The sequence below is a fragment of the Microtus ochrogaster genome, linkage group LG4, assembly GCF_000317375.1.
Source record: "Microtus ochrogaster isolate Prairie Vole_2 linkage group LG4, MicOch1.0, whole genome shotgun sequence".
NCBI lineage: Eukaryota > Metazoa > Chordata > Mammalia > Rodentia > Cricetidae > Microtus > Microtus ochrogaster.
In genome coordinates, this window is record NC_022030.1 from 55,518,937 (window position 1) to 55,542,075 (window position 23,139).

The 23,139-nt window shown below is 49.8% G+C and overlaps 1 protein-coding gene across 3 annotated transcripts; it reads right to left on the reverse strand.

Annotated features, from left to right (window-relative positions):
- Window positions 1-339: 339 nt before the first annotated feature.
- On the reverse strand, window positions 340-14,996 carry Stk11ip (serine/threonine kinase 11 interacting protein). 3 transcript variants are annotated; one of them, XM_005361563.3, is made up of 24 exons: window positions 14,711-14,996; window positions 12,276-12,481; window positions 12,011-12,085; window positions 11,654-11,749; window positions 11,262-11,369; window positions 11,044-11,115; window positions 9,829-9,955; window positions 9,345-9,448; window positions 9,140-9,235; window positions 8,953-8,994; window positions 8,623-8,769; window positions 8,340-8,424; window positions 7,488-7,838; window positions 7,125-7,330; window positions 6,719-6,835; window positions 6,411-6,588; window positions 4,377-4,607; window positions 4,159-4,262; window positions 3,651-3,748; window positions 3,378-3,556; window positions 3,073-3,154; window positions 2,855-2,925; window positions 2,091-2,338; window positions 340-1,405 (listed from the first exon to the last, which is right to left on the reverse strand). In XM_005361563.3, exons 1-24 carry the CDS (start codon window positions 14,769-14,771, stop codon window positions 1,256-1,258), a joined length of 3,234 nt encoding a protein of 1,077 aa, XP_005361620.1. In that variant the 5' UTR covers window positions 14,772-14,996; the 3' UTR covers window positions 340-1,255. The 3 variants fall into 3 exon arrangements, with proteins under 3 accessions (XP_005361620.1, XP_026642189.1, XP_013207169.1); XM_026786388.1 differs by lacking the exon at window positions 14,711-14,996 and adding an exon at window positions 14,373-14,598; XM_013351715.2 differs by lacking the exon at window positions 8,953-8,994.
- Between the last annotated feature and the right edge of the window lie 8,143 nt (window positions 14,997-23,139).

A 23,139-nucleotide genomic window follows, 5' to 3' on the forward strand; every position in this document is an offset into this window, starting at 1 on the left:
CATTGTTAAACAAGACCGCCCTAGAAACTGGAAGACCTTTCTCTGACTCCCCAGGCTCACACTTCCTTGCACGTCAGCCTAAATGCCTCATGGCAGATTCTTCTGTCCCATCTGACCATGACCCGTTTCTGGAAACAATGACTCTGGGCCGGAGGCCGGAGAGGCCTTCCTCCGGTCTCTGCTTCCAGACAGCACACAGTCATGAGTGGAAAGGTGCCATGTACACTGCTGAGAAAGTGGACTAATATTTTTGGGAAGTTTTAATTTATTTCAATTAAGAATTCAGGGCAGCTCTAAGGCAAACAAAAGTAGGTGAGATTACTTTGTGAGCCTCCGAACAGGCCTGTCTGGGTCCTCTGCAGGCATTACCAGAGGACACAACTTTCCCAAGAGCACCTCTCACTGGCCAGTCCCAAGACTCAGCATTCCCTCTCACTCTCCCACCAGACAGGGCACTGCCTGGGAGAAGCCGCCCCTAAGAGTGAGCGTCTTGGTTGAGTAGCTGAACTAACTACTCCTTTTTTGGGGAGATGTACATAGGTAGGTATATACATGCACTGAAATTTCCGCAATGGTACAATGCTTGGTTCTATAGGTAATTTACAGAGTCAGCAATGACAGAATCTCACTTTTTATTGCAGGTCTTTATTTAAAACGTAAACTCTGATGGCTCACACCATTAATCCCAGCACTTAGAAGGCAGAGGCAGGCAGATCTTTATGAGTTCAAGGCCAGCCTGGTCTATACAGCAAGTTCCAGGCTAACCAAGGTTACACAGTGAGACCCTGTCTCAAAAAGAACAACACAAAATCTTAAGAGACGCAACTTTTTGACAGGCAGTGATCCCATGCAAGGCCACCTGATGGGTTCTACTTTGCTGGAGAAGTACTGGAGACGGTCTCATAGTGCAAACAAGGTTGCTTCCAGGAAGGGATTCGGGCATGGCAGGCTTCATGGGCAACATTACTATGTACCACCACCCAGGACACCTGGCATGGAAACTACTTGACTAACACCTGAGAGAAGCGCTGGAGAGATGCTTTCACTGACCCCTGAGCCTGCTCTACTCAGGAGATCACCCAAGGACCAGATCATTTCTCTGTCCTTCTCTTAAGCTGTGGGTCATCTGGGGCCTCACTAGCCAGTGGCGAGCCGCTGGGGAGGTCTGCAGCCAGGCAAGAAGACAGGCCCAGAGGTCAGAAGAAGGGACTTCTGCAGTAAAACTCCTGAGTCAGGCGAGCTCAGTGGAGACGCCTCATCGGTCGAGGTCCAGAGCCTCCTGGGTTACAGTCCGTAGTCCAATGGAGAACAGCTCTTCCCAGGGCTCCCGGATCCAGGCCAAGAGGGCTGTCAGCTGCTCCCCACACACAACACGGAGTGCCCAGAAACTCTCCAGTCGAGACACCTAGCCGTTCGAGCAGATGGCAGGGGGAGACACAGAAGAAGACAGGCCAAGAGGCCAAGGGAGTCTTAGGCGAGGGCTCACCACCCTCCTTGGCTTTTAAAGGCTCTTCCTTTCTTCCCCTCCCTAGGTCTATGTGACTCTGCACTAAAAGGCTGATTCTGAGCCTTGACGACAGTCCAGTCAGCATTGACCACAGGCTCCAGAGGGCTGGCGTTCATAGCCCCATCTCTAATCTTCCCTGCTGGAGGGAATGTGGGCTCTAGAGTCGAGAACTGAGCAGGTTCAATTACTCACTCTACCCTTGTGACCTGTGCAAGTCTGCTCAGGTATCCGAGCCTTAGTTACACTATCTGAACTACAGGACCAAGAAAGGCACCTCCTCCTTGTGCTGGAGTTGTGAAGGTCAAACAGGTGGCATACAGTGGGTGCGCTGATCATACCAGCTCGCACCAGCTAGGTTGCAGTCCAGGGCTCCAAGGCCAGGACATTCCCACTGCTGACTGCTGCTTTCTACACACGCTGCTCACCCAACCCAGGCCCTTACATCCAGACTCTGCCCCTCCCTCAGCACCATCCCAAACTAATACCCATCCTTCCGAGATGCACTTCCACACTGTACACACACACACACACAGTACACACACACACACAGTACACACACACACACACACACACACAAACCTACCTCGTCATAGAAGATAAGCCGCAAGTCCAAAGGGCTTGTGCGATACAACTGCACAGAGCTCAGACTACTGAGTGGCTGCTGCTCCCTGACCTGCATGGAAGGACCTTGCCCCCGAGGAGGGGCCTGCTCAGTGGCTTCTCCAGACACTGCTGGGAGGGGGGACTCTGCCTGGGACCCTGTAGGGTCTTCATCTAATAGGTATAGTGTGGACAGCGTCAGCAACAGAGACACAGGGCAGGTAGACGAGCCTGCAGAGAGAGAGGCAAGATGATGTCTACAGTGAAAGGCTATGACAGACCTAGATGCCCAGGTCTAGCGTCCCAACACTGCCCTGGAGAAGAGGAATGGACCACACTAAAGAGTGGGCCACAAATCAGCACCATGCTTCCACAAACTCCAAGGACCCTAACCACCAAAAGCCCCGAAGGCCTATACTGAGGCCTATACTGAGGGAGCCACCGCACCAGCCAACCCAAAGGCCCAGAGCCTCTTGACAGGATGAGGGGACATATGTAGCCAATATACCCACTTTAGGAAGGCTGGATGCCACAGCTAAGGTCTCCGGGCAGCTGAAGCCCTGAGGACCCCTGACCCCATCTGGAGAAGTGGGAAATACCAACCTAACATAGGTATGCCTGCAAAGTTGAGGAGTCCAAATTCCAGAAGCTGAAAATTACGACATGGGTACTATAGAGGCAATAGGGGACAAGCCAGGGGCAATATGGGGTACACAAAGCAGGGAAGCATCCGCAGCACTGACTTACCTTCGGTCAGGAAGGCCCGAAGGTAGAAGAACTGAGGAACCTCTGCAGAAGTTTCATTTCCCAGCAATGGCCTGTGGAGACCACAGTAGACACAGGAAGAGGATCAGCCAGGGTAGGGTGGGCTTCAGGGAGTGGGAGTAGGTGGGGAGGTGTGGGCATGAGGATAGGGCTGTGCCTGGAGTCTGTCACCACTGAACCCTAACCTCCGGCTGACTCACCAGAGCCGATGCTGCGGGGTCACCTCCTCCTCCGTGGCACTGATGCAGTTCCTCTGGGTGCGAGGCAAAGCCTGCAAAACACCTGGATAGGGCCGGCCAGAGACAGGAAGGCTCAGAGGCCTTTGCAGTCTTCTAGCCCAAGCTCTGACCCTGGCTATTCTCCGTAATGTGGGACCTCAGAAACTGCTACTGTGGGGATTGAGGGAGCAGGGAGTTCCAGGACCTCCGTCTACCGGTAAGCATCAAACTGAGGGGCAGGCCCTGAAAGCTTGACCTCCGAGTCCATCCCACCCAGATTCTCTCACCAGTGAGCTCCTCAAGGAAGGCACGGCAATGCCTGGCATCTCGGGGCAGCAATACACAACTGCCTGTCCCAGCTGACCACTCCAACCGAAGGCTCTGGCCTGCAAGGCCAAGCTCCATGCCACTTAGATCCTGCAGAGGAATGGCCAGGGTGGACTGGAGCCAGCTAGCAGGAGGCCCACTGTGGAGAGAACAGGGAGACCAAGATTAAGAAGCGGACAGGATAACATTGGCAGGAGCTAATGTTGCCCCGGCTACACACCTGGCACACTCACCAAATAGCCCCTGTCACCTTCAACAGGTAAAGTCTGTGGTCAGACACAACCACAAGGCACAGAAACTCCCCCGTGTGGCCTGCTAACACCACAGGCACCTAAGAGAAGGGAAAGTGGATGAGAAACCAGAAAATAAAGCCAAGGAGGCAGGTGCCAGACCAAAAGCTGCAGCCCAGCCACTGTCGCTACTGTGATCACCAGTCCCTCCTCACCACTGTTTCTGACGATGCAGTCTGCCCTCCCACCGGCCCCAGGATCTCTTAGCAGGCCTCCCCAGTGTCCTCTCAGCATTTCCAACCTGTCCTCCACGCTCGGTCAAGACTAACAAACTCCCTTCCTTCAAATCTTCTGGGTAGTCCCTCCCTGGGATCCATCCAGACTCCCTGCAGAAACAGCACGCTGCCTCCTAGACTCCCCTGAGGACACCTGCCTCTATCCCCGCACACTGGTTGTCCCATCTTTTCCATGACTTGATACCCATGGCCGGGGGTCAGTGGGTGGCACAGACCTTGATACAGCACTGGAACTCCTCCTCAGAGTCACTGAACACCTCAACATCCAGGAAGAGCCGGAGGCGGTGGTCCACAGAGCGAAAACCAGAGTGTCCTGGAGCTATGAGCAATCAGCAGGCCATCAGCCTGGCTCTGGGAGGCCACAGCTCCATCTAACCTTCCCCCTCATGCCCTTCCCCCCAGTATACCTCCACCTTGTTTCACCTATACTCACTCGGACTGAGGCTCCAGCTGCTACGGCCATGAGATACGGATGCCTGAGGTGGGGTGTCATCAGACCCGCTGGGATGGTCACTGTGGTTATCAAGGTCACAGGCAGGGCCAGGGAACCCGGGAGGATCTGGTGGTTTGTCTTCCGGGTTCTGCTCTCTATTAGGGATTTCCCCAGACACGGCCAAGAGAACCACATGGTCACTCCCACAGTTTGGACATACAACAGGAGATTCTGGAGTGACAGACAGAGACCCTGTGAGTTCGCAATGCTCCCCACCACCCTCCAGTCTACCTCAACCCCAGTCACAGCCACCAATCCCAACATCCCACTCCCTGGCCCATCTCCAAGCATAGTCTCTAACCTATCCCTCCCCATCCCAGTGAGGGCCAACAGCCTCCTGCAATACATCCCACTTCGGTTTCCAGGACCTGTTCTGGTCCCTCCCGCAGCCTTGAGTTCATCAAGCATAGCACTGTTTTACCAGCAACGCTTGAAAATCAAAATCCGGATCCAGGGAGATGCAAGTGGTACCTCCCAAACGCGCAGGAGGACCTGAGTGCAGATCCCCAGGCCCCAGGTAAAGGCAGTGTGGTGCCGGTAAATAGTGACTGAGGAAGACACCCAATGTCAATCTCTGGCCTTCACGTGCACACAGCTACATGAACACATACATACAATATGTGCACACATACAATCATCATAATGATAACAACAAAGACAAAAATCAACAGATTGGGGAAGACAAGGAGGTCCCTCGTGCCAGTTAGGTCTAGATCCCAACTAGATGGGTAATCGTGGACCAGTCAGTGACACTCTGCCTGCCTTAAGGAGCTGGCAGGATGGGTGAGTGGACACAGACAGAGTGAAGGATGTGGATGAACCATGAGGCGAGAGACGCTGAGTGGCTGCAACACTGCAGGCATGGGCAGCCCCGTCAAAACTTTTCCTACCCATTTTGCAAATAAGAAAGGAAAAAAATTAAACAACTTCCACACCCTATCCACACTTACATAGCTGTAGGTAGTAAGAGAAGCTACCATATATGAAGGACCTTTGCTTTATGCCGGCAGCTATACTTGGTGTTTTATTGTCAGATTTAAATCTGACAAGAAAGCTGGGCAAGGCAGCGCACACCTGTAATGCCAGTATTCAAGAGACAGAGGCAGGAGGACTAGCACAAATTCAAGGCCAGCTTAAGCTACACAGGAGTCTGAGGCCAGGTCCAGTGAGAGATTATCCCTAGCTATATGAGGCTTGGTCTCAAAACATCAAAAACTTTCAAAGAGAAACTCTACCACAGGAGAACTGCAGAAGCCACAGCACCGATGGAGGACAGCCAGGATCCAGGAAGGGCTATGATATTCTCCTGCACTTCTATGGCTCGGACTGCTGAGCCTGCTAGGGCAGGCTCACAACAGGCAAGGACACAGGGGTATTTTTTCTGGAAAAAAATAACTTAGTCCTGTTATGTCTGCTGCCAAGAAGTGTGGCTGATAAGAACTGCGCACTGCTCACAGCTGTTAGCCAGAGTTTCCCTTCCTTCTGCAGGGCCTTCAAAGCCCTTATTGTTTGGCCCACAGTGGCGCAATCCCGAGATCATAATATAAAGAGATGCCACAAGGTGCTGCATCCTATCAAGTAGCTCACAAGGTCGGTCAGGGAAGGACAACTTGTGCCAATCCCCAAAGCGGCTCACTCAACAGTCACTGCACACAGGGCTCATGACAGCCTGGCACTGCACGTTAGGCTTTGTGCCATTCCTGAAATGTTACCCCAAAGAGCCAAAAGCCGTCAAGCTATGAAAAAATAATGAGTACATTTAAGCACACTCACAAAACAGCACTTCCAACCCTGACAGGGCCGTTTCTGCTGTTTAACACAGCAGGCAGGCAGTTGTGTTTCTCCCGGATGCCAACAGTTGCCCACTCCCCTAAGGCCGTCTTTCCTGGGGCTCCCTCTGCAGACTCCTCTCAGAGACACCTTCCCTGCGGTGGGGAGCTGTGTGGGCAGGGAGATCAAGGGCACAGCTGGTACCTGGGTCTTGAAACAGAGGCTTCCAGCCTTCCTCACTCTCCAGACCCAAACTGGGTTCATCCGGCTTGAACTCAAAGCTACAACGCAGACACTGGAATCTGCCCCTCCGTGGGTCCCTGGCCTCCCCAGGCTGCTGCTCTTTCACACTGGTGAACGGGGTCAGCACAGCAAGCAGCTCCTGACAGGAGATGGGTCAGAGGCAGTTAGCTGTGAGCAGGCAGGCTACAGGTGGAACTGCATGGCGACCCCAACCCTCCAGCCTGGGACCTGCTCCCTCCACTCTTCCCACCAGCCTCTGGATCCAGCACCTGGATGGCCTCATGGGCCTCTGGTTCCAGTACAGCATAGCGGCGCAACTTCCGGTCAGGACAAAAGTAGGAAAAGCGCAGAACAAGAACCGGAGCCCCAGGGGGTGGACCTGTGCCCTGTGCAGGAGGAAAGAGCACAGCAGTGGGCAGAAGATGAAATGGAGCATGAAGGAAAACAGTAACTCTGGCCCTACAATGCTGGTGCTGACACCAAGCCCTTAGACAGAATCCATCCTTTAGCCCACTCTCCGCCACACGCAACACACCCAGAGCACTCCTCGGCTCCAAGTACTCAGGGAAGTGAAAAGTACCCAGCCCAGCGCCTGGCACACAAGCACCAACAGCCTATCAAAGATGAGTATGGAAAACCATGCACCTCTTGCCAAGCCCCCACCCCACAACTCACCTCGGGCACCCGTTCTCCTGGACTCTCAGTCTCCGACTCTAGCTCAGCTGCCACCAGGCTCTGCAGCTCCAGCCGCTCCAGAGTCCGGGCTGCTCGGAGCTCCACCTCAAACAAGTGGGCAGAAGTGACTCGGAGAAAGCATTCCTTGTCCTGCATACCCCCAAGCCCCTGCAGGGGACACACCAACATGGGGCGGCAGAGCTCCGCTGCAGAGAGGCCAAGAGAGAACTGGAGTGAAGAAAGGGTCCAGGCCCCTCTCGCCTGAGAGAGGCTCTACCCAGCCTGGCCTCCACGCAGCCCTTCAGCCCTTCAGACATCTCAATAGCACTTGTCCCCATATCGCTGATGGTGCACGCCTCCCACCTTCCACTTCCTTCTGTTCCTGCTCTTTTTCCTCCTCCAGGTCCTCTCTCGATCCCTCTTCTTTATCTTGTTCTTCCCTCTCTTCTTCATGGAGCTCTGGCTCCACCCTGTCCTCCTCTGACATCTGTGGTGATTCCTTAGTGTCTCCAGCTTCCACTGTGGCTGGAGGGCTGCACGCAGTCTCTAGGCTCTGGGTATTCTTAGGCGTGCTAAGGGCAGGAGTCTTGGTGATGGCAAGAGGGGGGCTCCCCAAGGTCTCCACGTGGCTCCTGTACTGCAGCCAGTCACAGCCAAATCGCTCCCGGAAGCTGTTCAGCAGCTCAAGTTCCCTGTGTTGTTGCACAAACCACCCTGGGAGGAAGGAGGACATAGAGTCGAGGCCCTACCCCGACCCTAGGTGACCCCAGCCTCTCCCACGGCTACTCTCAATAGGCCTCCCCTCTGCAGTAAGTCCTCAGCTGTATCCTAAGGGATGCTGTGATCAAAAGCAACCCAGACCCACACACCAAACAATTGTGGAGATTCACAAAACACGGTCGCATATGTAAGACCCTGAGATAACGTGTAGGAAAAAACCTGTTTCACCTTACACTTCCCAAATGGTTCTGGCCATAAAATCTCTTTATTATACAATCTGTCACACCCTATGAGATCCGTGTTTCTTAGGTGAATGCTGCCTGGAAGCAAGCCCTTCTCTTAGACCTACACTAAAAAGACAAAAGACTAAGGGGTTCTCCACAATAATCCATACCACCCCAAAATCAAGTTTCTCCTAACACCTAAAAGGCAATTTCAAGATTACAGAGATCTGAAGGGAGGTGGGAAGGGAGTGAGCAGGAAGGGTCAACTTACCAGCTGGGGAGGGATCCAGAGTTCGGAGCTCTGGGTCTGTGTCACTGGGCTCAGAGATGCTAGGCCGCCTCACACGGACTCGGCTCTAGTTTGGACAGACAGATGAGGTTCTATAAAAGCCGGAGCTTTTAGGCTGACCATCCATGGCCACCTACATAACCTACCAGAAAGTGCCAAGTTCTAACAGGACCAAGTCTTACTGCTGCTAGCCTACCAGGTACCTACAGTGCCAGTGAAGAGACCACCCAAGCCCAAGCACAAACCAGTGGAAGATGCCACTTACCTTCACCTTACGAAGTGGGGCCTGGGCCACAATGCCCCCTGAGGAGAGGCTATCACTCAACTCAGGGCCACCTGAGGTTTCAGTGGTGCTCCCCACTGGCCAGGACGGAGGTTGGGCCACGGGACCAAGCCCCGAAGATACTGAAGTCTGGTATGTGACAACAGAAAGGAGGTCAGAACAAAGGGGCCACCTCTGCCTGCTTGAGCTAACCAGAGAAGAACCCTACTTTCCACTGACCAGGAAAACCTTTCCTACCCCATCTCCCCAGCTACTGCCTTTCCCTCCTGTCATCCCAAGAGTCCTCCCTCATCCCACCCCCACCAGGCTAACCTGAAGATCCTTCAGTGACAAAACCTCGCCATCAAGCAAGAACTGAGCAAGAGAAAGGAGACAGCAGGGCTTGAGGCAGGGCCCATGGGCAATGACTCCTCCAGAGGATGACTAGGTCTTTGACCTCTCACTCGGGGACAGCAAAGGGCTGAAGTCACAGAAGGACAGACACTAGATAATCACTCACGCCATGAGCAGCATCTCTGGCCCGAAGTGACAAGTACTGAGCAGTGGTTGCACGGTGTGCCGGGTGGAAAGACAAAGGGTTACCTTCCAGATAGAGCTGCAGGGCAGAGAGGAGAATGGATAGGCTGGAGATTCTCCCCATTTGAACGCACAAGGAGACCCAGACCTGAAGGTGGCTCCCAGGCCCATAAGGAACTCATTCTCACCTTACGGAGCTCAGTCAGCAGCCACAGTGGTGACAGCTCTGAGTGTCTTTCTAGAAGATTATAAGCCACATCGAGGTGCCGCAGGTTCCTCAGCTGTTCCAGGCCTAGTGCGGAGGAGAGAAGGAAGAGGCCTTTGGTGGCACGCTGGAGACAGAGGTGGAAGGACAATTCTCTGCACCACAGTCCTACCTCTAAGTCTTCACGGGGCTCTAGATCAGCAGTTCTCAACCTGGGGGTTGCATATCAGATATCCTGTATATCAGATATTTCTATTACAATTCATAACCGTAGCAAAATTACAGTTATGAAGCAGCAATGAAATAATTTTATGGTTGGGGGTCACCACAACATGAGGAACTGTATTAAAGTATTGGGAAGGTTGAGAAGCACTGATCTAGATGACGGTTGTCTATGGGCCAACCTGAGCCACACCTGTCCAATTCCTTTCCAGACTGACCCCACCCTACACACATTTTCTGCTTACCCTGAAGGCTCTGAAGCTCATTGGCTCGCAGTATCAAAATCCCTAGGGCCGCCCCTGAAGGTCCTACTCTTGGCACCAAGTGCAGGTGGTTATAGGAGATGTCCAAATGGTACAGCTCGGATAAATCCTGGCAGTGGGTGAGGAGACATCTCGATTTGACAAAGCTCTAGGCAGGGTCTTCTGTGCCATCTTCTCAAATCTACCTTGACCTGTAGAAACTGCAGGCTCAACACAAGCCATTTCCTCTGCTCTGCACTGAAAGAGCTGGACAGACACTAGCACGTTCCTAACAGTTCCAGGCTACTCCCTGATGGTAACTCCAACCAAGTTCCCGCCTGGAAGAAGACAAGGCTCTGAGGAGCACTCAAGGCAACCAAACAGATTCGATCTGCTTCAGCCACCACCTGAAGAAAGGGTCAGTCTCTGGGGACAAGAGGGACCTAGCCAGTCAGTGCAGTCAGTAAGAAAGCCCAGGTGCACTTCATGGGGACCCACAGCTACTTCCTGACTTGTAAATCCCTAGGTCTCTGGGTGCAAAGATGACCCCCAGGCTTTTCTCTACTCCGTCCTTCCCCAGTCAGCAGTTCACTTTGAACCCTCTTTCGTATTTTAGGACTTGGAAGTACATCCTTACCATTTTAACAAGTACTCAGCCTTATTATTATTATTATTATTACTCTTAATTACTATTATTATTATTATGATGATGATGATGATGGTTTTTTGAGACAGGGTTTCTCTGTGTATACCTGGCTGCCTGTAACTCACTCTGTAGACCAGGCTGACCTTGAACTCACAGAGATCCATCTGCCTCTGCTTCGCAAGTGCTGGGATTAAAGGCGCATGCCACTACCACCTGGCAGCCTTATTTACTTTTAATGGAGGTCAGAAAAGACACAGGGAAAAGGTTTGTCATCATCATAGAATCTACACTTCTGAGCCACACACTAGGCTGTGACATAGGGTACTCTTCACAAGAACTCCTGTGAGTTCCACTTTACAGGTGAGCAAACCAAGAAGCTAAGTGATTTGCCCCAAGTCATCCAGGTGTTCCAAGCTGAGATCACAACTGCCTTGTATGCTAGAGGAGAAACCCACATACAGTACTGACTCTCAGGATGTGGTTCCTCCTAGGACCGAGAGCAATGTAAAGAGTGAGTGCGAGCAGAACCATCCAAGGCCCAAGTCCACCAGTAACTGGCAGCTCACACTTACCATCAGGAAGCCTTTGCAGTCCTGGATATGATTGTGGCTCAGGTTGAGGAAGCGAAGAGCTGACAGGAGACGCTGGAGGGGACAGGGAAAAGATGCACAAAAAGGTTCTTCACAAGAATACCTGTCAAACAGCTGGCGTTCCTCCCGAAGGACCCATCCTTTCCCTCCCCAAAGACTCCTTCCCTGGGCGGGGGAGGGGGGAGAGAGGGAGCACTCACCAAGGAGCTGTCTAAGCTGGTGAGAGCGTTGTAGCTGAAGTCCGCGGAAAGCAAAGCTAGCCAGGGTAGGGCAGAGCACAGGTCGCCACCGCAGGCTGACAAGAGCTCCTGGGTAGGGGACAGGCACACCTACTACTTCATTCTCAACCTCTTCCCCACACATGCGCTAGCATCCAGGTCTCCCTGGAGATCAAGTCACTGTCCCCAGGGAGCAGACTACGGGGACCACGGGCAGACAGACTCTAGACTCTATAGCTTGGTGTGACTGTAAGTACACAGACAGGTGCAGAGCCCTGTGGGGTCACAAAGGACAGGGGGAGAAAACTGGGGGAAACCACAATGCTTGGCCTTCTGCATTTCTCAGGACAAGGAACCACCCCTCACACTCTTACCTCTAGCGCCTGGATGCTCCTGCTACAAACCAGAGACTCCAGCTGTGAGTAGATGCTACGGAGGCCACGCAGGCTGTGGATGGGGACTCTTCGAAGCTGGTGCAAGAAAAGAAAGGGAGGAGGTAAGCAAAGCTTCAAAGAAGACAAAGGCCTCGTCCCCAACTTTTCTGATGGGAAGGAGGGAAAGGATGGCCAAGCCTGGCTAGGGATCAGGGAAATGCTAAAGGAAAAGACCTCACTGAAGGGCAATGGCACATTCAGACCTGACCTCCCACCAAGAGGCTGTCTCCAGCCTCACACCCACAAGGCTGCCTTTTACTAAGTTCTGCCCACCCACATGCTCCAATACTCCCTCACCTCCAGCTGCCGAAGAGACTTGAAGGGGAAAATCTTGATGGGCCCTGGAAGGCCAACACCAGGGATGTGGACCAGCTGAAAAAGGAACATTCAGGTTACTGAGGCAAGGTAGTCTCCAATCAGCACCATTTTCTCGGCACAACCACCCACATCACTGACATCATCTAGATCCCAGCCTCCCAGCCTTCTCACACCTCATTCATCCCCTACCACCATCATCCCCTGCAGCTCTCTGCATATCCTGTCCCCTTGTTCCTCCTCGGACCTTGAGTGAAAGCGTTTTCTGCAGCACATCGAAGAGGAACTGGAGCTGGAGGATGGTGGGTGAATCGGCAGGATGGGAGGGAAGAGCCACAAAGCCCATCTGGCCAGGGCCCCATGGCCCCAGGTACAGTTCAAACACTCTGTTCAGTTGTTGCAGTGTGCCTGTTAGCAGGCTCAGTGTGCTGCAGCCAGAGAGAACTGTGTCCCCTGCAGGAAGAAGGGCAGACATGAAGAAGGAGAAAATAAAACGTCTTTCTTTGTGGGACCCCAAAATATACCCACCCTCATCCGTATTGAAGATATTCCACTGCGAGATCAAACTTTCTACCCGCTTCCAGCTCAGAAGTCTTCTATAGTTCCCCATATTAAAAACAAACAAAATCCTAGTTTTCAACCTGATACAGAAACTGCTTCACTCTAAGGGACTTTTCCAAATTCTTTTGCTTTCCACTCAAAAGGGCCAAGGCTACTTACAGTATTGGAAATACAGCCCACTTGATCCACAGCTCTCTCATTTTGACACATTCCCTTTTATTGCCAAGCTGAAGATCAACGTCACCCAGAGAACCTTCTCAAAGTAAGACCTCTTGGGGGGGCTGGGGAGATGACTCAGTCATTCATGTATTTGCTAAGAAAGCATGAGAACCTGAATTTGGCCCCCATCACCCACCTGATGACGCAAAATGAAGAGACAGCCGTAGAAAGATCCCTGGGGCCAATGCTTAGTCAGCAAGCCCAGGTCTCAGTGAGAGCTGCTGTCACAAAGAACAAGGAAGACAGCTCCCGAAGAATGACACCTCTGGCTGCCCCCAACAAAATACAACTATCTAGAGATGTGCCCACTCATCACTCCATCTGGAGAGGACAGTGACACGCTAGATGTAAAGAAATGTTTTAAAATATATTCTAAAACCAGGTGTGATGGCGCATATCTTTAATCCCAGAACTTTAGAGGCAGAGGCAGGTGGATCTCTGTGAATCCCAGACTCATAGTGAGAGAGAGAGAGAGAGAGAGAGAGAGAGAGAGAGAGAGAGAGATCAAGAAGTCAAAGAATATTGCAGGTGTAGTCTATAATTCCAGCAAATAAGACACTAAATCAGAATGGTCATAATTTCAAGGCCAGCCTGGGATACAGAGAGATAGCAGAGAGAACTTTTAAACGCTTTACTCAGCTTCCCCCACCTTTATACTTCTATAATGCTAGTACAATGAGCAAAACCAGAAAATCGGTGTTGGTATCACGGTTACAGTATTCAGTTCTGTGCTGTTTGTGTAGATGTTGAGAACTACCACCATAACCAAGACACAAAACTATTCCAGCCCCATAATCATATCCATGCACTCTATGATTCCCAGTCCGGGAGCCATGTCAGATTTTTGCAGAATAATAAATCTTACAACCTTGCATAAAGATTTTCTATGTACTAGACAATGAACTGAGTATAGACAGAGACATGATTCAAGGAGTCTCTCTGAAGTCTAGAAAAGGCATGGCATGGGAGTTATTAATGATACAAGCCAGAAATTGAAAGTGCTATCAGAGAGTCCACAGTCCCACCATGGGAGTGGAGAGATAGAGGACACTGATGTTAATGAGGTAACACATGCCAAATGACTCTGCTGCCATATCAAAATCTCACCATTATTTCCCCCAAAGAACTATTAACCCCACCTTACAGACAGGAATACTGAGGCTCAAAGAAGGATCTCTCCTTTTCTTGTGATGCTAAGGACTGAAGTCAAAGTTTTATCCATGCTAAGCGCATGCTCCCCTGCTGAGCTATATCCCAGCCCTCCAAGAATCATCTTGAATGTGATCATCCAGCTGATAATTAATACAACTTTGAAAGCAAGTCAAAGCCTGTTTCTATCACTGATGCCAATACTGTGTGAGCTTCACCGTGCCCAGGAACTGGGGGAAGCAACTGCAGTAACACTATCTCTTTGGAACATTTATTATGTAAGCATGCACTCCACTAAATAAGATAACTAAACTGTTGATATCTTTGAGTACAACCACTATGATAGCCTACCTGCGAAGAATACTGAGTGAGGCTCTAAAAACGTAGCCACGTCTGAAAGAGGGTTGGGACTCACCTATGTGGGTCTCACTCCCAATTTCAGGTGTGTAAGGTGCTATACTTGGTGGCTTTCTCTACAAGCGATTACGTTCTTGTCTCGAAGTGTTTCATCTAGTAATGATCCCTTCCCTCTGCGGAGGTAAGTGGTGCTAGTAATGGCTAGTAACAATTCAGACTGTCAAAGACAGGGCTGTAACCAACGCGTCACTAGGAACACACCCAGGAGAACAGAGAAATGAGAAGTCTCTCACACCTCGTGACCCCGCCCGGCAGTGACTCAGTGAGTCCCGCGTTTCTGGAAGGTATGGAACACACGCACAGCGTCCAACCCAGATAAGCCGGAAGTTCACTCACCCGAATCCCGCAACAGCCCGGCGAGCTTCCACACTACTGAATCCCGCGGAGCGGTCGTCATAGCCACAGGACGCTGGGGGCGGAGCCTTGGAAAAAGGGGAAGCGGAAGAGCCTCAGGTGGGCGGTGGCGACAAAAACCCAGAGTTTTCGTGCAAATGGAGCTGTAGCGTAATGGAAAAAGCAAGGAGCCGCTATAAAGAACGTCCTCTCGGACCCCCTTTCCACGAACACACGGCCTCGGGAGCCCATGGATTCGCGCGGTCGGCACTCCAACCACTTTTGCTGCCAGATGCCTTAATGATAGGAAGTCCCGCCCCGGAAAGCAGAGTAACTACCGGAAAGCCCGCCTCTTCTACCGGAAGCCGCGCCCCGGACTGGCTGATGTGCCCGCGGGATTCTGAGGATGGTGGTTGAGCCCCCTAGCTGGGCCCCTGGCTCCAGCTCGTCTCCGGGCGGCCCCTTCAGTGGAGGGCGAAACCTGACTCCATGTTTGCAGACTGGGCGGGGAAGCAAAGTTTGGAGGAACTTTGGGACTTTTTTTTTATTAGTAGGGAAAAAAACCTCATCCAAAACAAATACTAGTTTTCCAGTTAAGCAGGCCTGTCCTCCTTAGGAAGTTCTTCAGTATCAGCCAGGGAGGACTGAGACCCTCAGGGATGCCCTTTCTCGATTCCCCTTTGCTGTCGTAGTCCTCAATCTCTAGAATTATTATTTTTCCTTAAGGTTTAACACAGTCTCAGATTGGCCCCTGGTCTTTGACTCGGCACTCTGAAGGCAGAAGCAGGCAGATCTCAATGAGGGCTAGATAGTGAGACCCTGTCCCTAAAACAAAAACCAGACACGGGTAATAATTCGCCTGAGCCCCGCTCTCTCTCTCTCTCTCTCTCTCTCTCTCTCTCTCTCTCTCTCTCTCTCTCTCTCTCTCTCCCCCCCCTCCCCTTTCTCTCTTTAATTGTGCTTGCAACTCAGCACACCCAAAACAAAAGTAGTTTTCCTGGGTTTGAAAATAAAATATATTCACAGAGGTTAGATTATTTACCTGTGAAGGTCATTCAATGAGTAACAAAAGCAAGTCTGTCAAGTTTTCTAGCTTCCAAATTGCCATTGTAACTTTTACCCTGGCTCCTGGTCTGGCAGTTGACATCAGCTACTGAATTACATTAGGAAACCATTCTAGACAGAATAGCTAGGACTTAGAAGGGGAATGTCTTTTACGAGGCACCCTTTTCCGCAACAAGAAGAACAACAACAAAAGTTAAAATGAATTGTAAGACTGAAGAGGTGGCTCAGTGGTTAAGTGGTTGTTCTTCCAGAGGACCAGGGTTCCTGGCACCTCCGTGGCAGCTGGCAACCATCTGTAATTCCAGTTCCAGGGGATCCAGTGCCCTCTTCTACCCTCCATGAGCTCTGCACATACATGGTGTGCAGACATACATTCAGGCTAAACATTCATTCATGAAACATTTGTCATCGTTGTTGTTCTTAAAAAATAATAAAAGAGGGGGTGCAGGGGGTATTCTTCTTGAACACGGGGCACGGGACAGACACACACGGCGGAACAAACACAGACACGACACGGCGGCTCCCACGTGGGTTCGCTTTAATGGGGGAGGGAAACACAAAAGGGCGAAGGGGGTGCGACACACAAGGAAGAGGCAGGACGAGGGGGGCGGCCTCGTGTGGCCCCTGCCTTTTAACGGGGGGCCCAAGGCAATCTGGGAAGAATACCTCACACCTGCGCGCAGGTGTGCGCACAGGCAACCATAGTCCAGGGGGAGTCTGGGAGTTGTAGTTTTCCAAAAGAACAACAATCGTTATCTCAAGTGGTCACGTTTGGGGCAAGAGGCATAACTCAGTGGTAGAAGGCTTCTCTAGCATTCAGAAACTTCCTAGATACAATCTTATGGGTCCAATTTTGTGCAATTAATAATCCCATAACATGAGAATGATCAGTCCCTGTTTATTGATCACCTGAAACTAGCTACGGGAGAGGAGGAACTCTATCAATTCAACTTCTAGACAAACAAAAAAACAAAAGAACATTCTTTTGATGTTCTGCTGTGGTGCCTCAAAACCTTTGTTTTCAGCCTGGCCTCGCCAGCTCACAGTTAGCGTCAGAGAATCCTCCATTTGTCTGGGTAGTCCTGATAGCCAAGTTTGTTCCACACTGCAGCGCTTCCAGAACAGTAAAAGACAGAGAAAATCAAAGAAAATGGAACTGTATTAGGGAGAGAGAAACAATGCTAAGAGAAGCAGCAGCAGGAGAGTAAACAGTCCGGTCTCCATCCTCCTTGTGAGGCCCACTCCCCTTTCTGTCCTTGGCTTGCAGGCAAGGCCTTGGCTGCTCTCCAAAGAATTCTCTCTCTCTCTCTCTCTCTCTCTCTCTCTCTCTCTCTCTCTCTCTCTCTCTCGTTACTTTGAATGTACTTCTGCAAATCGTTACTTTAGAAAAAAAATTAATCAAAGGGAAAAGAAAATCGTGTGTAACTAAAGCTACTAAAAAGAAGCACACATACTTTGAGAGGTTGTCAGATCTATAAGAAAATGAAGAACTGGAAGGCCCTGGAAGTGACCTGGCCAATGAAAACAAACCCCGTTCCTGATGAGAAAAATCAGGGTTATAATGACATCAACTCAGTACAATTTGAATCCCAGGGAGATTTTAGAAATTGACAGTTGATTCTAAAATTCATCCAGGAGACTAAACACATGTGCAGAGTCAAGAATCTTTGAAGGAAAAAAAATGAAAACAAAAAGAGGCCTTGCCCTACCGGCAAAGTGTCCTCTAAAGTCACAGTGACCATGGCCATGTGGTAATGACAAAGAGATAAACATTAATAGATCAGCAAAACACAGAGCAGAATAGTAAGTAATTCAACAGCCTCAGGAGAACGATCTCCCTGTCTGGAAAAGGCTTAGTTATTTTCCTGGCATCCTGCATATGAGATTCCAGAAATAAAAAACATCTAAACATTTTCTAAAGTAGATAACTAAACAAGTCCAAGTGTGATAGCACATCCTTGTAATCCCAGCATTTAGGAGACTGAGGCAGAAGGATTGAGAATTCCAGGCCAGCCTGGACGACAGTAGTGAGGTAAAGTCTTAAAGAAAGGAGAGAGGGAGAAGGCAGAAGGAAAGGAAGAGGGGAGAGGAGAAAAGAGAAAGACAAAAACTGATCACTTCAAGTTTGAAACTTAAATTTACTTCTCAAAGAATAAGCTGACTCCGGTAGTACCCGTCTTTAATCCCAGCTACTAGAAAGGATAAAGGAGGAAGATTACAGTTTGAGGCCAACCTAGGAAATTTAGCAAGAGGGCCTACCTCCAAGATAAAAAGTAGGGGACCTGGAGAAATGGATCAGTTGTTAGGGACAGCTGCTACTCTTCCTGGGGATTCAGAGTGGCATGTCTCACAACTGCCTCCAGTTCTAGGGAACCTAATGCCCACATCTGACCCCTCCAGGCATCAAGCACAGAAATGGTGCACAGGCAAATAGGCAGGCACAGTACCACACACATGAAATAAAAGCGAAGTGTTAAAAATAGAAAGCATGGTTGGAAAGATGGCTCAGTAGTAAAGGCCTTTCCCACGAAGCCCAGTTTGAACCCCAGGTCCCACGCGGTGGAAAGACAAAAGCAAGTTGACCTCTGACCACCACACTGCCAGCAAAACATACATACATACATACATACATACATACATACATACATACATACATGTATATATAACTTTTGATGGGGGGCATTCGAGACAGTTTCTCAGTATAACAGCCCTGGTGGTCCTGGAACTTGTGCTGTAGACCAGGCTGGCCTCCAACTCACAAGAGATCCTCCTGCCTCTATCTTCTGAGTGCTGGGACTAAAGGCATGCACCACCATGACCAGTCTTAAATGCTAACTAAAAAAAAAAAATGAGTAAAACAAAAATTAAAAAGCGGGTGTGGGGGGCTGGAGATGGTAAAGCACATGCCTAGCATGAAGGAGGCACTGAATTAAATTCTTAACTACTTTTAAAAAAAAGAAAAATGAACAAAAAAAACAGAGCTTTATTAGGAAAATACAGACCCAGACTCAGAAAAAGAAATATCATATGTTCTCATATGCAGATCTTGGTCTCTAACAGTTAAATGTGTGTATCCAGGAGAAGTTAGATATGGGTAAAGCCAAGAAGCTAGAAAGAGGTCTGTGTGAGTGGGAGGAAAAGGGGGCCTTAAGGGAGGAGAGTGGGGGAAAGCAGGACAGAAGTAGAAATTGTTACAAAAGGCTGTAGCAGGAAAGCTGCACCAAGAAGATGAGACAAAGCCCCGATATTACTATATAAACTAATCGCATTTTCTTTTCAAAAGAAGGCTCTTTTGAAAGATGCAGAAACAGCATGGGACAAGAGTAGTGTTCCGGGATTTTGTTACCAGGAGTGAAACTGCTTCTCAAAGGATGCTGTGACGTCATACACGTCTGAGTCGCAGTCCCCAGGAGTAACACGTTGACTAAAACCAGAAAGGTGTAGCTGGCCCTGCAGAGAACGTGACAGACTTCACAGCACAGCAATGGATCTGGTACTCAAAAGTCACATCGTCGCTCATGTTCCTCCCCCAGTTACAGGTGGAGAGAGCCGCTTTTGGTAACTTCTTCCCTCCCCTAAGTGCCCTGGAATAGCCTCTGCAAACACCTCTAATGAAGAGGGGTAAGGGAAGGTGTGACAGTCACTAGCTCAGCCTGCAGGCACAGGGTACATCTTCAGACAAGAATGACGAGCCAGGTCCAGGAAAACTCAGACCTGAGAACCTGGTCCAAGGCCTGCTTCTATCTGATACCATGGAGACGGCAAAGTCAGGAGGCTGCCACAGAGGGACGAAACCATGGTTCATCTTTAGAACTTATGCTATTGCCCCGATTTTCCTACTTCTGATACAGAAGATCAGAGGCCAAAACTTAAGACTTCTTGCAAAAATAAAATTTTCACGGAGGGGTTAGTGGTGGAAAAAGTGAAATCGGGTGAGCTACTGGTTCCCCCCACCCCGGCCTGTGATTGGGATGGGGAGGAGACCAATGGGAGAAAATGAAGAAGTACTAATATTAACATGGCTTCCACAAATAGTTTTCGTAAACAAGTTTATGCTAAGGAGAAACATTCGTGTGTAGTACACTCAGCCACAGGATTATGTGGTGAGAAGAAGCCCTTTTTCCATGAGTTACCTCATTGTGTCTCTTGGCTCTGCTACCAGACCTGGTCACAAGAGGGTTAGGAAGTGTGCTGCCAGCTTTAGTCAAAATCAAATATACAGGAGCCCTGGAGGGGGGCTGGAGCCCTGGAGAGGGGCTGGAGCCCTGGAGGGGGGCTGGAGCCCTGGAGGGGGCTGGAGCCCTGGAGGGGGGCTGGGTTGAGAACTTGTATTGGAGCTTGAACTTGGCTCCTGGAAAGACTGGGATGAACGTAGAGGAAAGCCAGAGAGGCAGAGGCTCTCTCGAGCTGTATGTGAATCGGGGAACCAAGGACTGGGGAAGCAATTCATGATACAGCACTTGCCTGGCATGTCAAAGGCCGTGGGTTTGATCCCAGCGGGGGGCGGGGAGAGGGACCTCACAGAAACCGGATCCTGAGAGTAGTCAGAGAAGAAGCAACAAGATAGGGATTTTCCCATGATAGTGGCCCAGGACCAGCACTGGTCGCCCAGCCTGACAAGCCTGTGTAATTCTGCATAAAATAGAGGGTCCCATGGAGAGAGATGGTCCACAGCAGAGGAGGGGGCAGCAGATGGAATAACGGTGAGACCTGGGCCACGGGGAATGGAAACTCTGGAACAAAGCGAGCACATAGGGCTTGGTGACTTGGGCTGGCAGATGGAAGCAAGTAGGGGCTTTGGGGGGATCTAGCACCCCTGCAGAAGATCCAAGAGGATTCTTTTGTTCTTTTAATATTTTCTCAGCCTTTGACTACGGGCCAGGTCCTAGGCTAGTTTCTGGGTAGAGTACGCAAAGGTGTGGCTCTTTCCCCAAGAACAGGCTTTCTGCTAGAGGAGACTCAGCGAACACTTTACAGCATTCTTACCCTCCCCTTGCTGCTGTGACAAATGACATGAACTTTAGTTACCAAGTTTAAAACAAGGTCAAAAGTCCCAGACAATTCTTAGGTGTCAGCAAGGCTCAGGTCCTCTGTGATGACTCCAAGGGAGGATTCCAGATTCAAGTGGCCGTCTGCTCCTCTGGCCTGTGGCCCTTCCCTCTTCACAGCCAGCAACAGTTGCCTGAGACTTCTTCACAACACAGCGGGCTGACCTTGATTCTCCTGCCCCCCTTTTTAACATTCCTTGTGATTACATTGGTCCTGCCTGGCTGATCCAGGGTATAATAATCTCCTTATTTTAAGGTCAGCTGATAAGAAAACTGAATTACATCTGCAATCTTGATTTTTCTTGCCATGTGACGGAACATGTTTACAGCAACTGAAGGGTCAGGATGCAGACATCACTGTCTACCACAAACATGAGATGTGGTTCTGGTCCAAGGCTGTACGCTGATATGTGCTGCCGCCGCCACCCATCCCAAACTAACAGAAAGAGATCTAAAAATAAAAGTTCATAATCATGCTGGACGGGACAAAGAGCCCTTGGAACATTAAAAACTACAAAAAAAATTCTTCAGGATGGCAGATATGAAAAAAAAAAAAAAACAATGCTCAGAGAAGAAAACACATGTCTCAAGTCTGCCTAGCAATAGACAGCCCTAAGGAATGAAAACAGACTGAGGGAGTAGCACTTCAGTAAAGTGATTGCCCAACACACACAAGGCCCTGAGTTCAAGCCTCAACACACAGACACAAAAAGATAAGAAGTAAAAGAGTGAAACACAGCATTACCCCGAGGGATGGAAGTACTAGGAAAAAGGGCATCTTGCAGACACCAAGGAACAATGAACTTTCAAGATGCGACAGCAGGCACGCCAAATGCCAAACACACCACACTCTCCTTCTCCTGAAGTGTTGTTGGCCTACAGATAAGAGCTATGGCTAAGAAATCATGGGTAGAAAGAAGCACAGTGCTCCTGGTGGCTAGGGATGCCCTGGAGGAGAGAGGACATTCTCTTTCAGAAATCCAAAGAATCCAGCTCCATATGTAGCCCACACTTGCAAGACAATTGCATCGAACTGTGGCAGACATCCAAGAGTGCCTCATAGCTATGCTCCAAGGCACATACAGAGAAGACAAAGATGCAGAGAACCTCGGATCAAAGAAGCTGCCAACCAGCAAGTACTATGAAAAGAAAGTAAAATCTTTCGGTTTTGGTTTGATTTTGAAATGGGTCTTATTATGTAGCACTGGCTGGACTGGAACTCATTACCTAGTCCAAGCCAACTTCAAACTCAACAGAGATTGGCCTGCCTCTACTTCCTGAAAGACAGTGTTTATAAAGACAAGATTTAAAATGCTAACACACCAAAGAACTTTTGTTAAATTGCTTATAGGACAAAAACAGGACTTTAAGCAATAGTGGTGGCCCATGTCTTTAATCCCAGCACTCGGGAGGACGAGGCTGGTAGATCTCTCAGTTTGAGGCCAGCCTAGTCTACAAGAGCTACTTCCAGGGCAGCCAGAACTACACAGAGAAACCCTGTTTCAAAAAACAAACAAAAAAAATTAGAACTTTAGAATGTCCTATAATCAGGAAGGATGTCACTCACTGAGAAGCACACATGTGAGTAATGAACAATAGGCACTCACTAGAGTGACCTGAAGAACACACTGAGAATGGGTGTGACCTGGAAGGTGGAACGTTAATCCCACCGACCCAAATCATCATCATGGCCAAATTAAAGCAAGCTTTCTTATTCATGTACAAGAGCTTTCTCCCCCTAAGGTGAGGTAAAAGGGATCGGCATTGGACATGGGAAAAATAAGAGATATTTGTTTGTTTATCTTTTTAGTTCAGGAGTAGGGGATTTCCAAATGGGGAATTTGGCAGGCAAGTAGAATTACAGAAGCAGAACAGAAGCATAACAAGGTGGTCATAACAACAAAGACGTGACTGCAAGGTGGTCCTAACGGTGTGGTCGTAATGAGGTGATCATAATAACTTTTTGAGACAAAGGCATGGCTGCCGTTTCCTGGAATAGGCTGGTACAGAACAATTTGTAGTTAAGGTAACAGATGGCTCATAGTCCAATCCTTGAGAAATAGAGATTTAATCATAAACATGAATGAACGTAGCTTGTTTTTACTGTAAAATGGTTTTCAAGCCTAAAATGGAGGCAGGCTGGCCCATCAGGTTTTCGCATCTTTTTAAAACACCTGATTGATCTCATAAAGAGCTGAACAGCCAATAGCTAGGCAGTAGAGGGATTGGCAGGGCTGGCAGGCAAAGTGAATTAGGAGGAGGAGTAATCCGTGCTCAGGAGAAGAGAGAACCAAAGAGAGAGGGAGACACCTGGGGTCA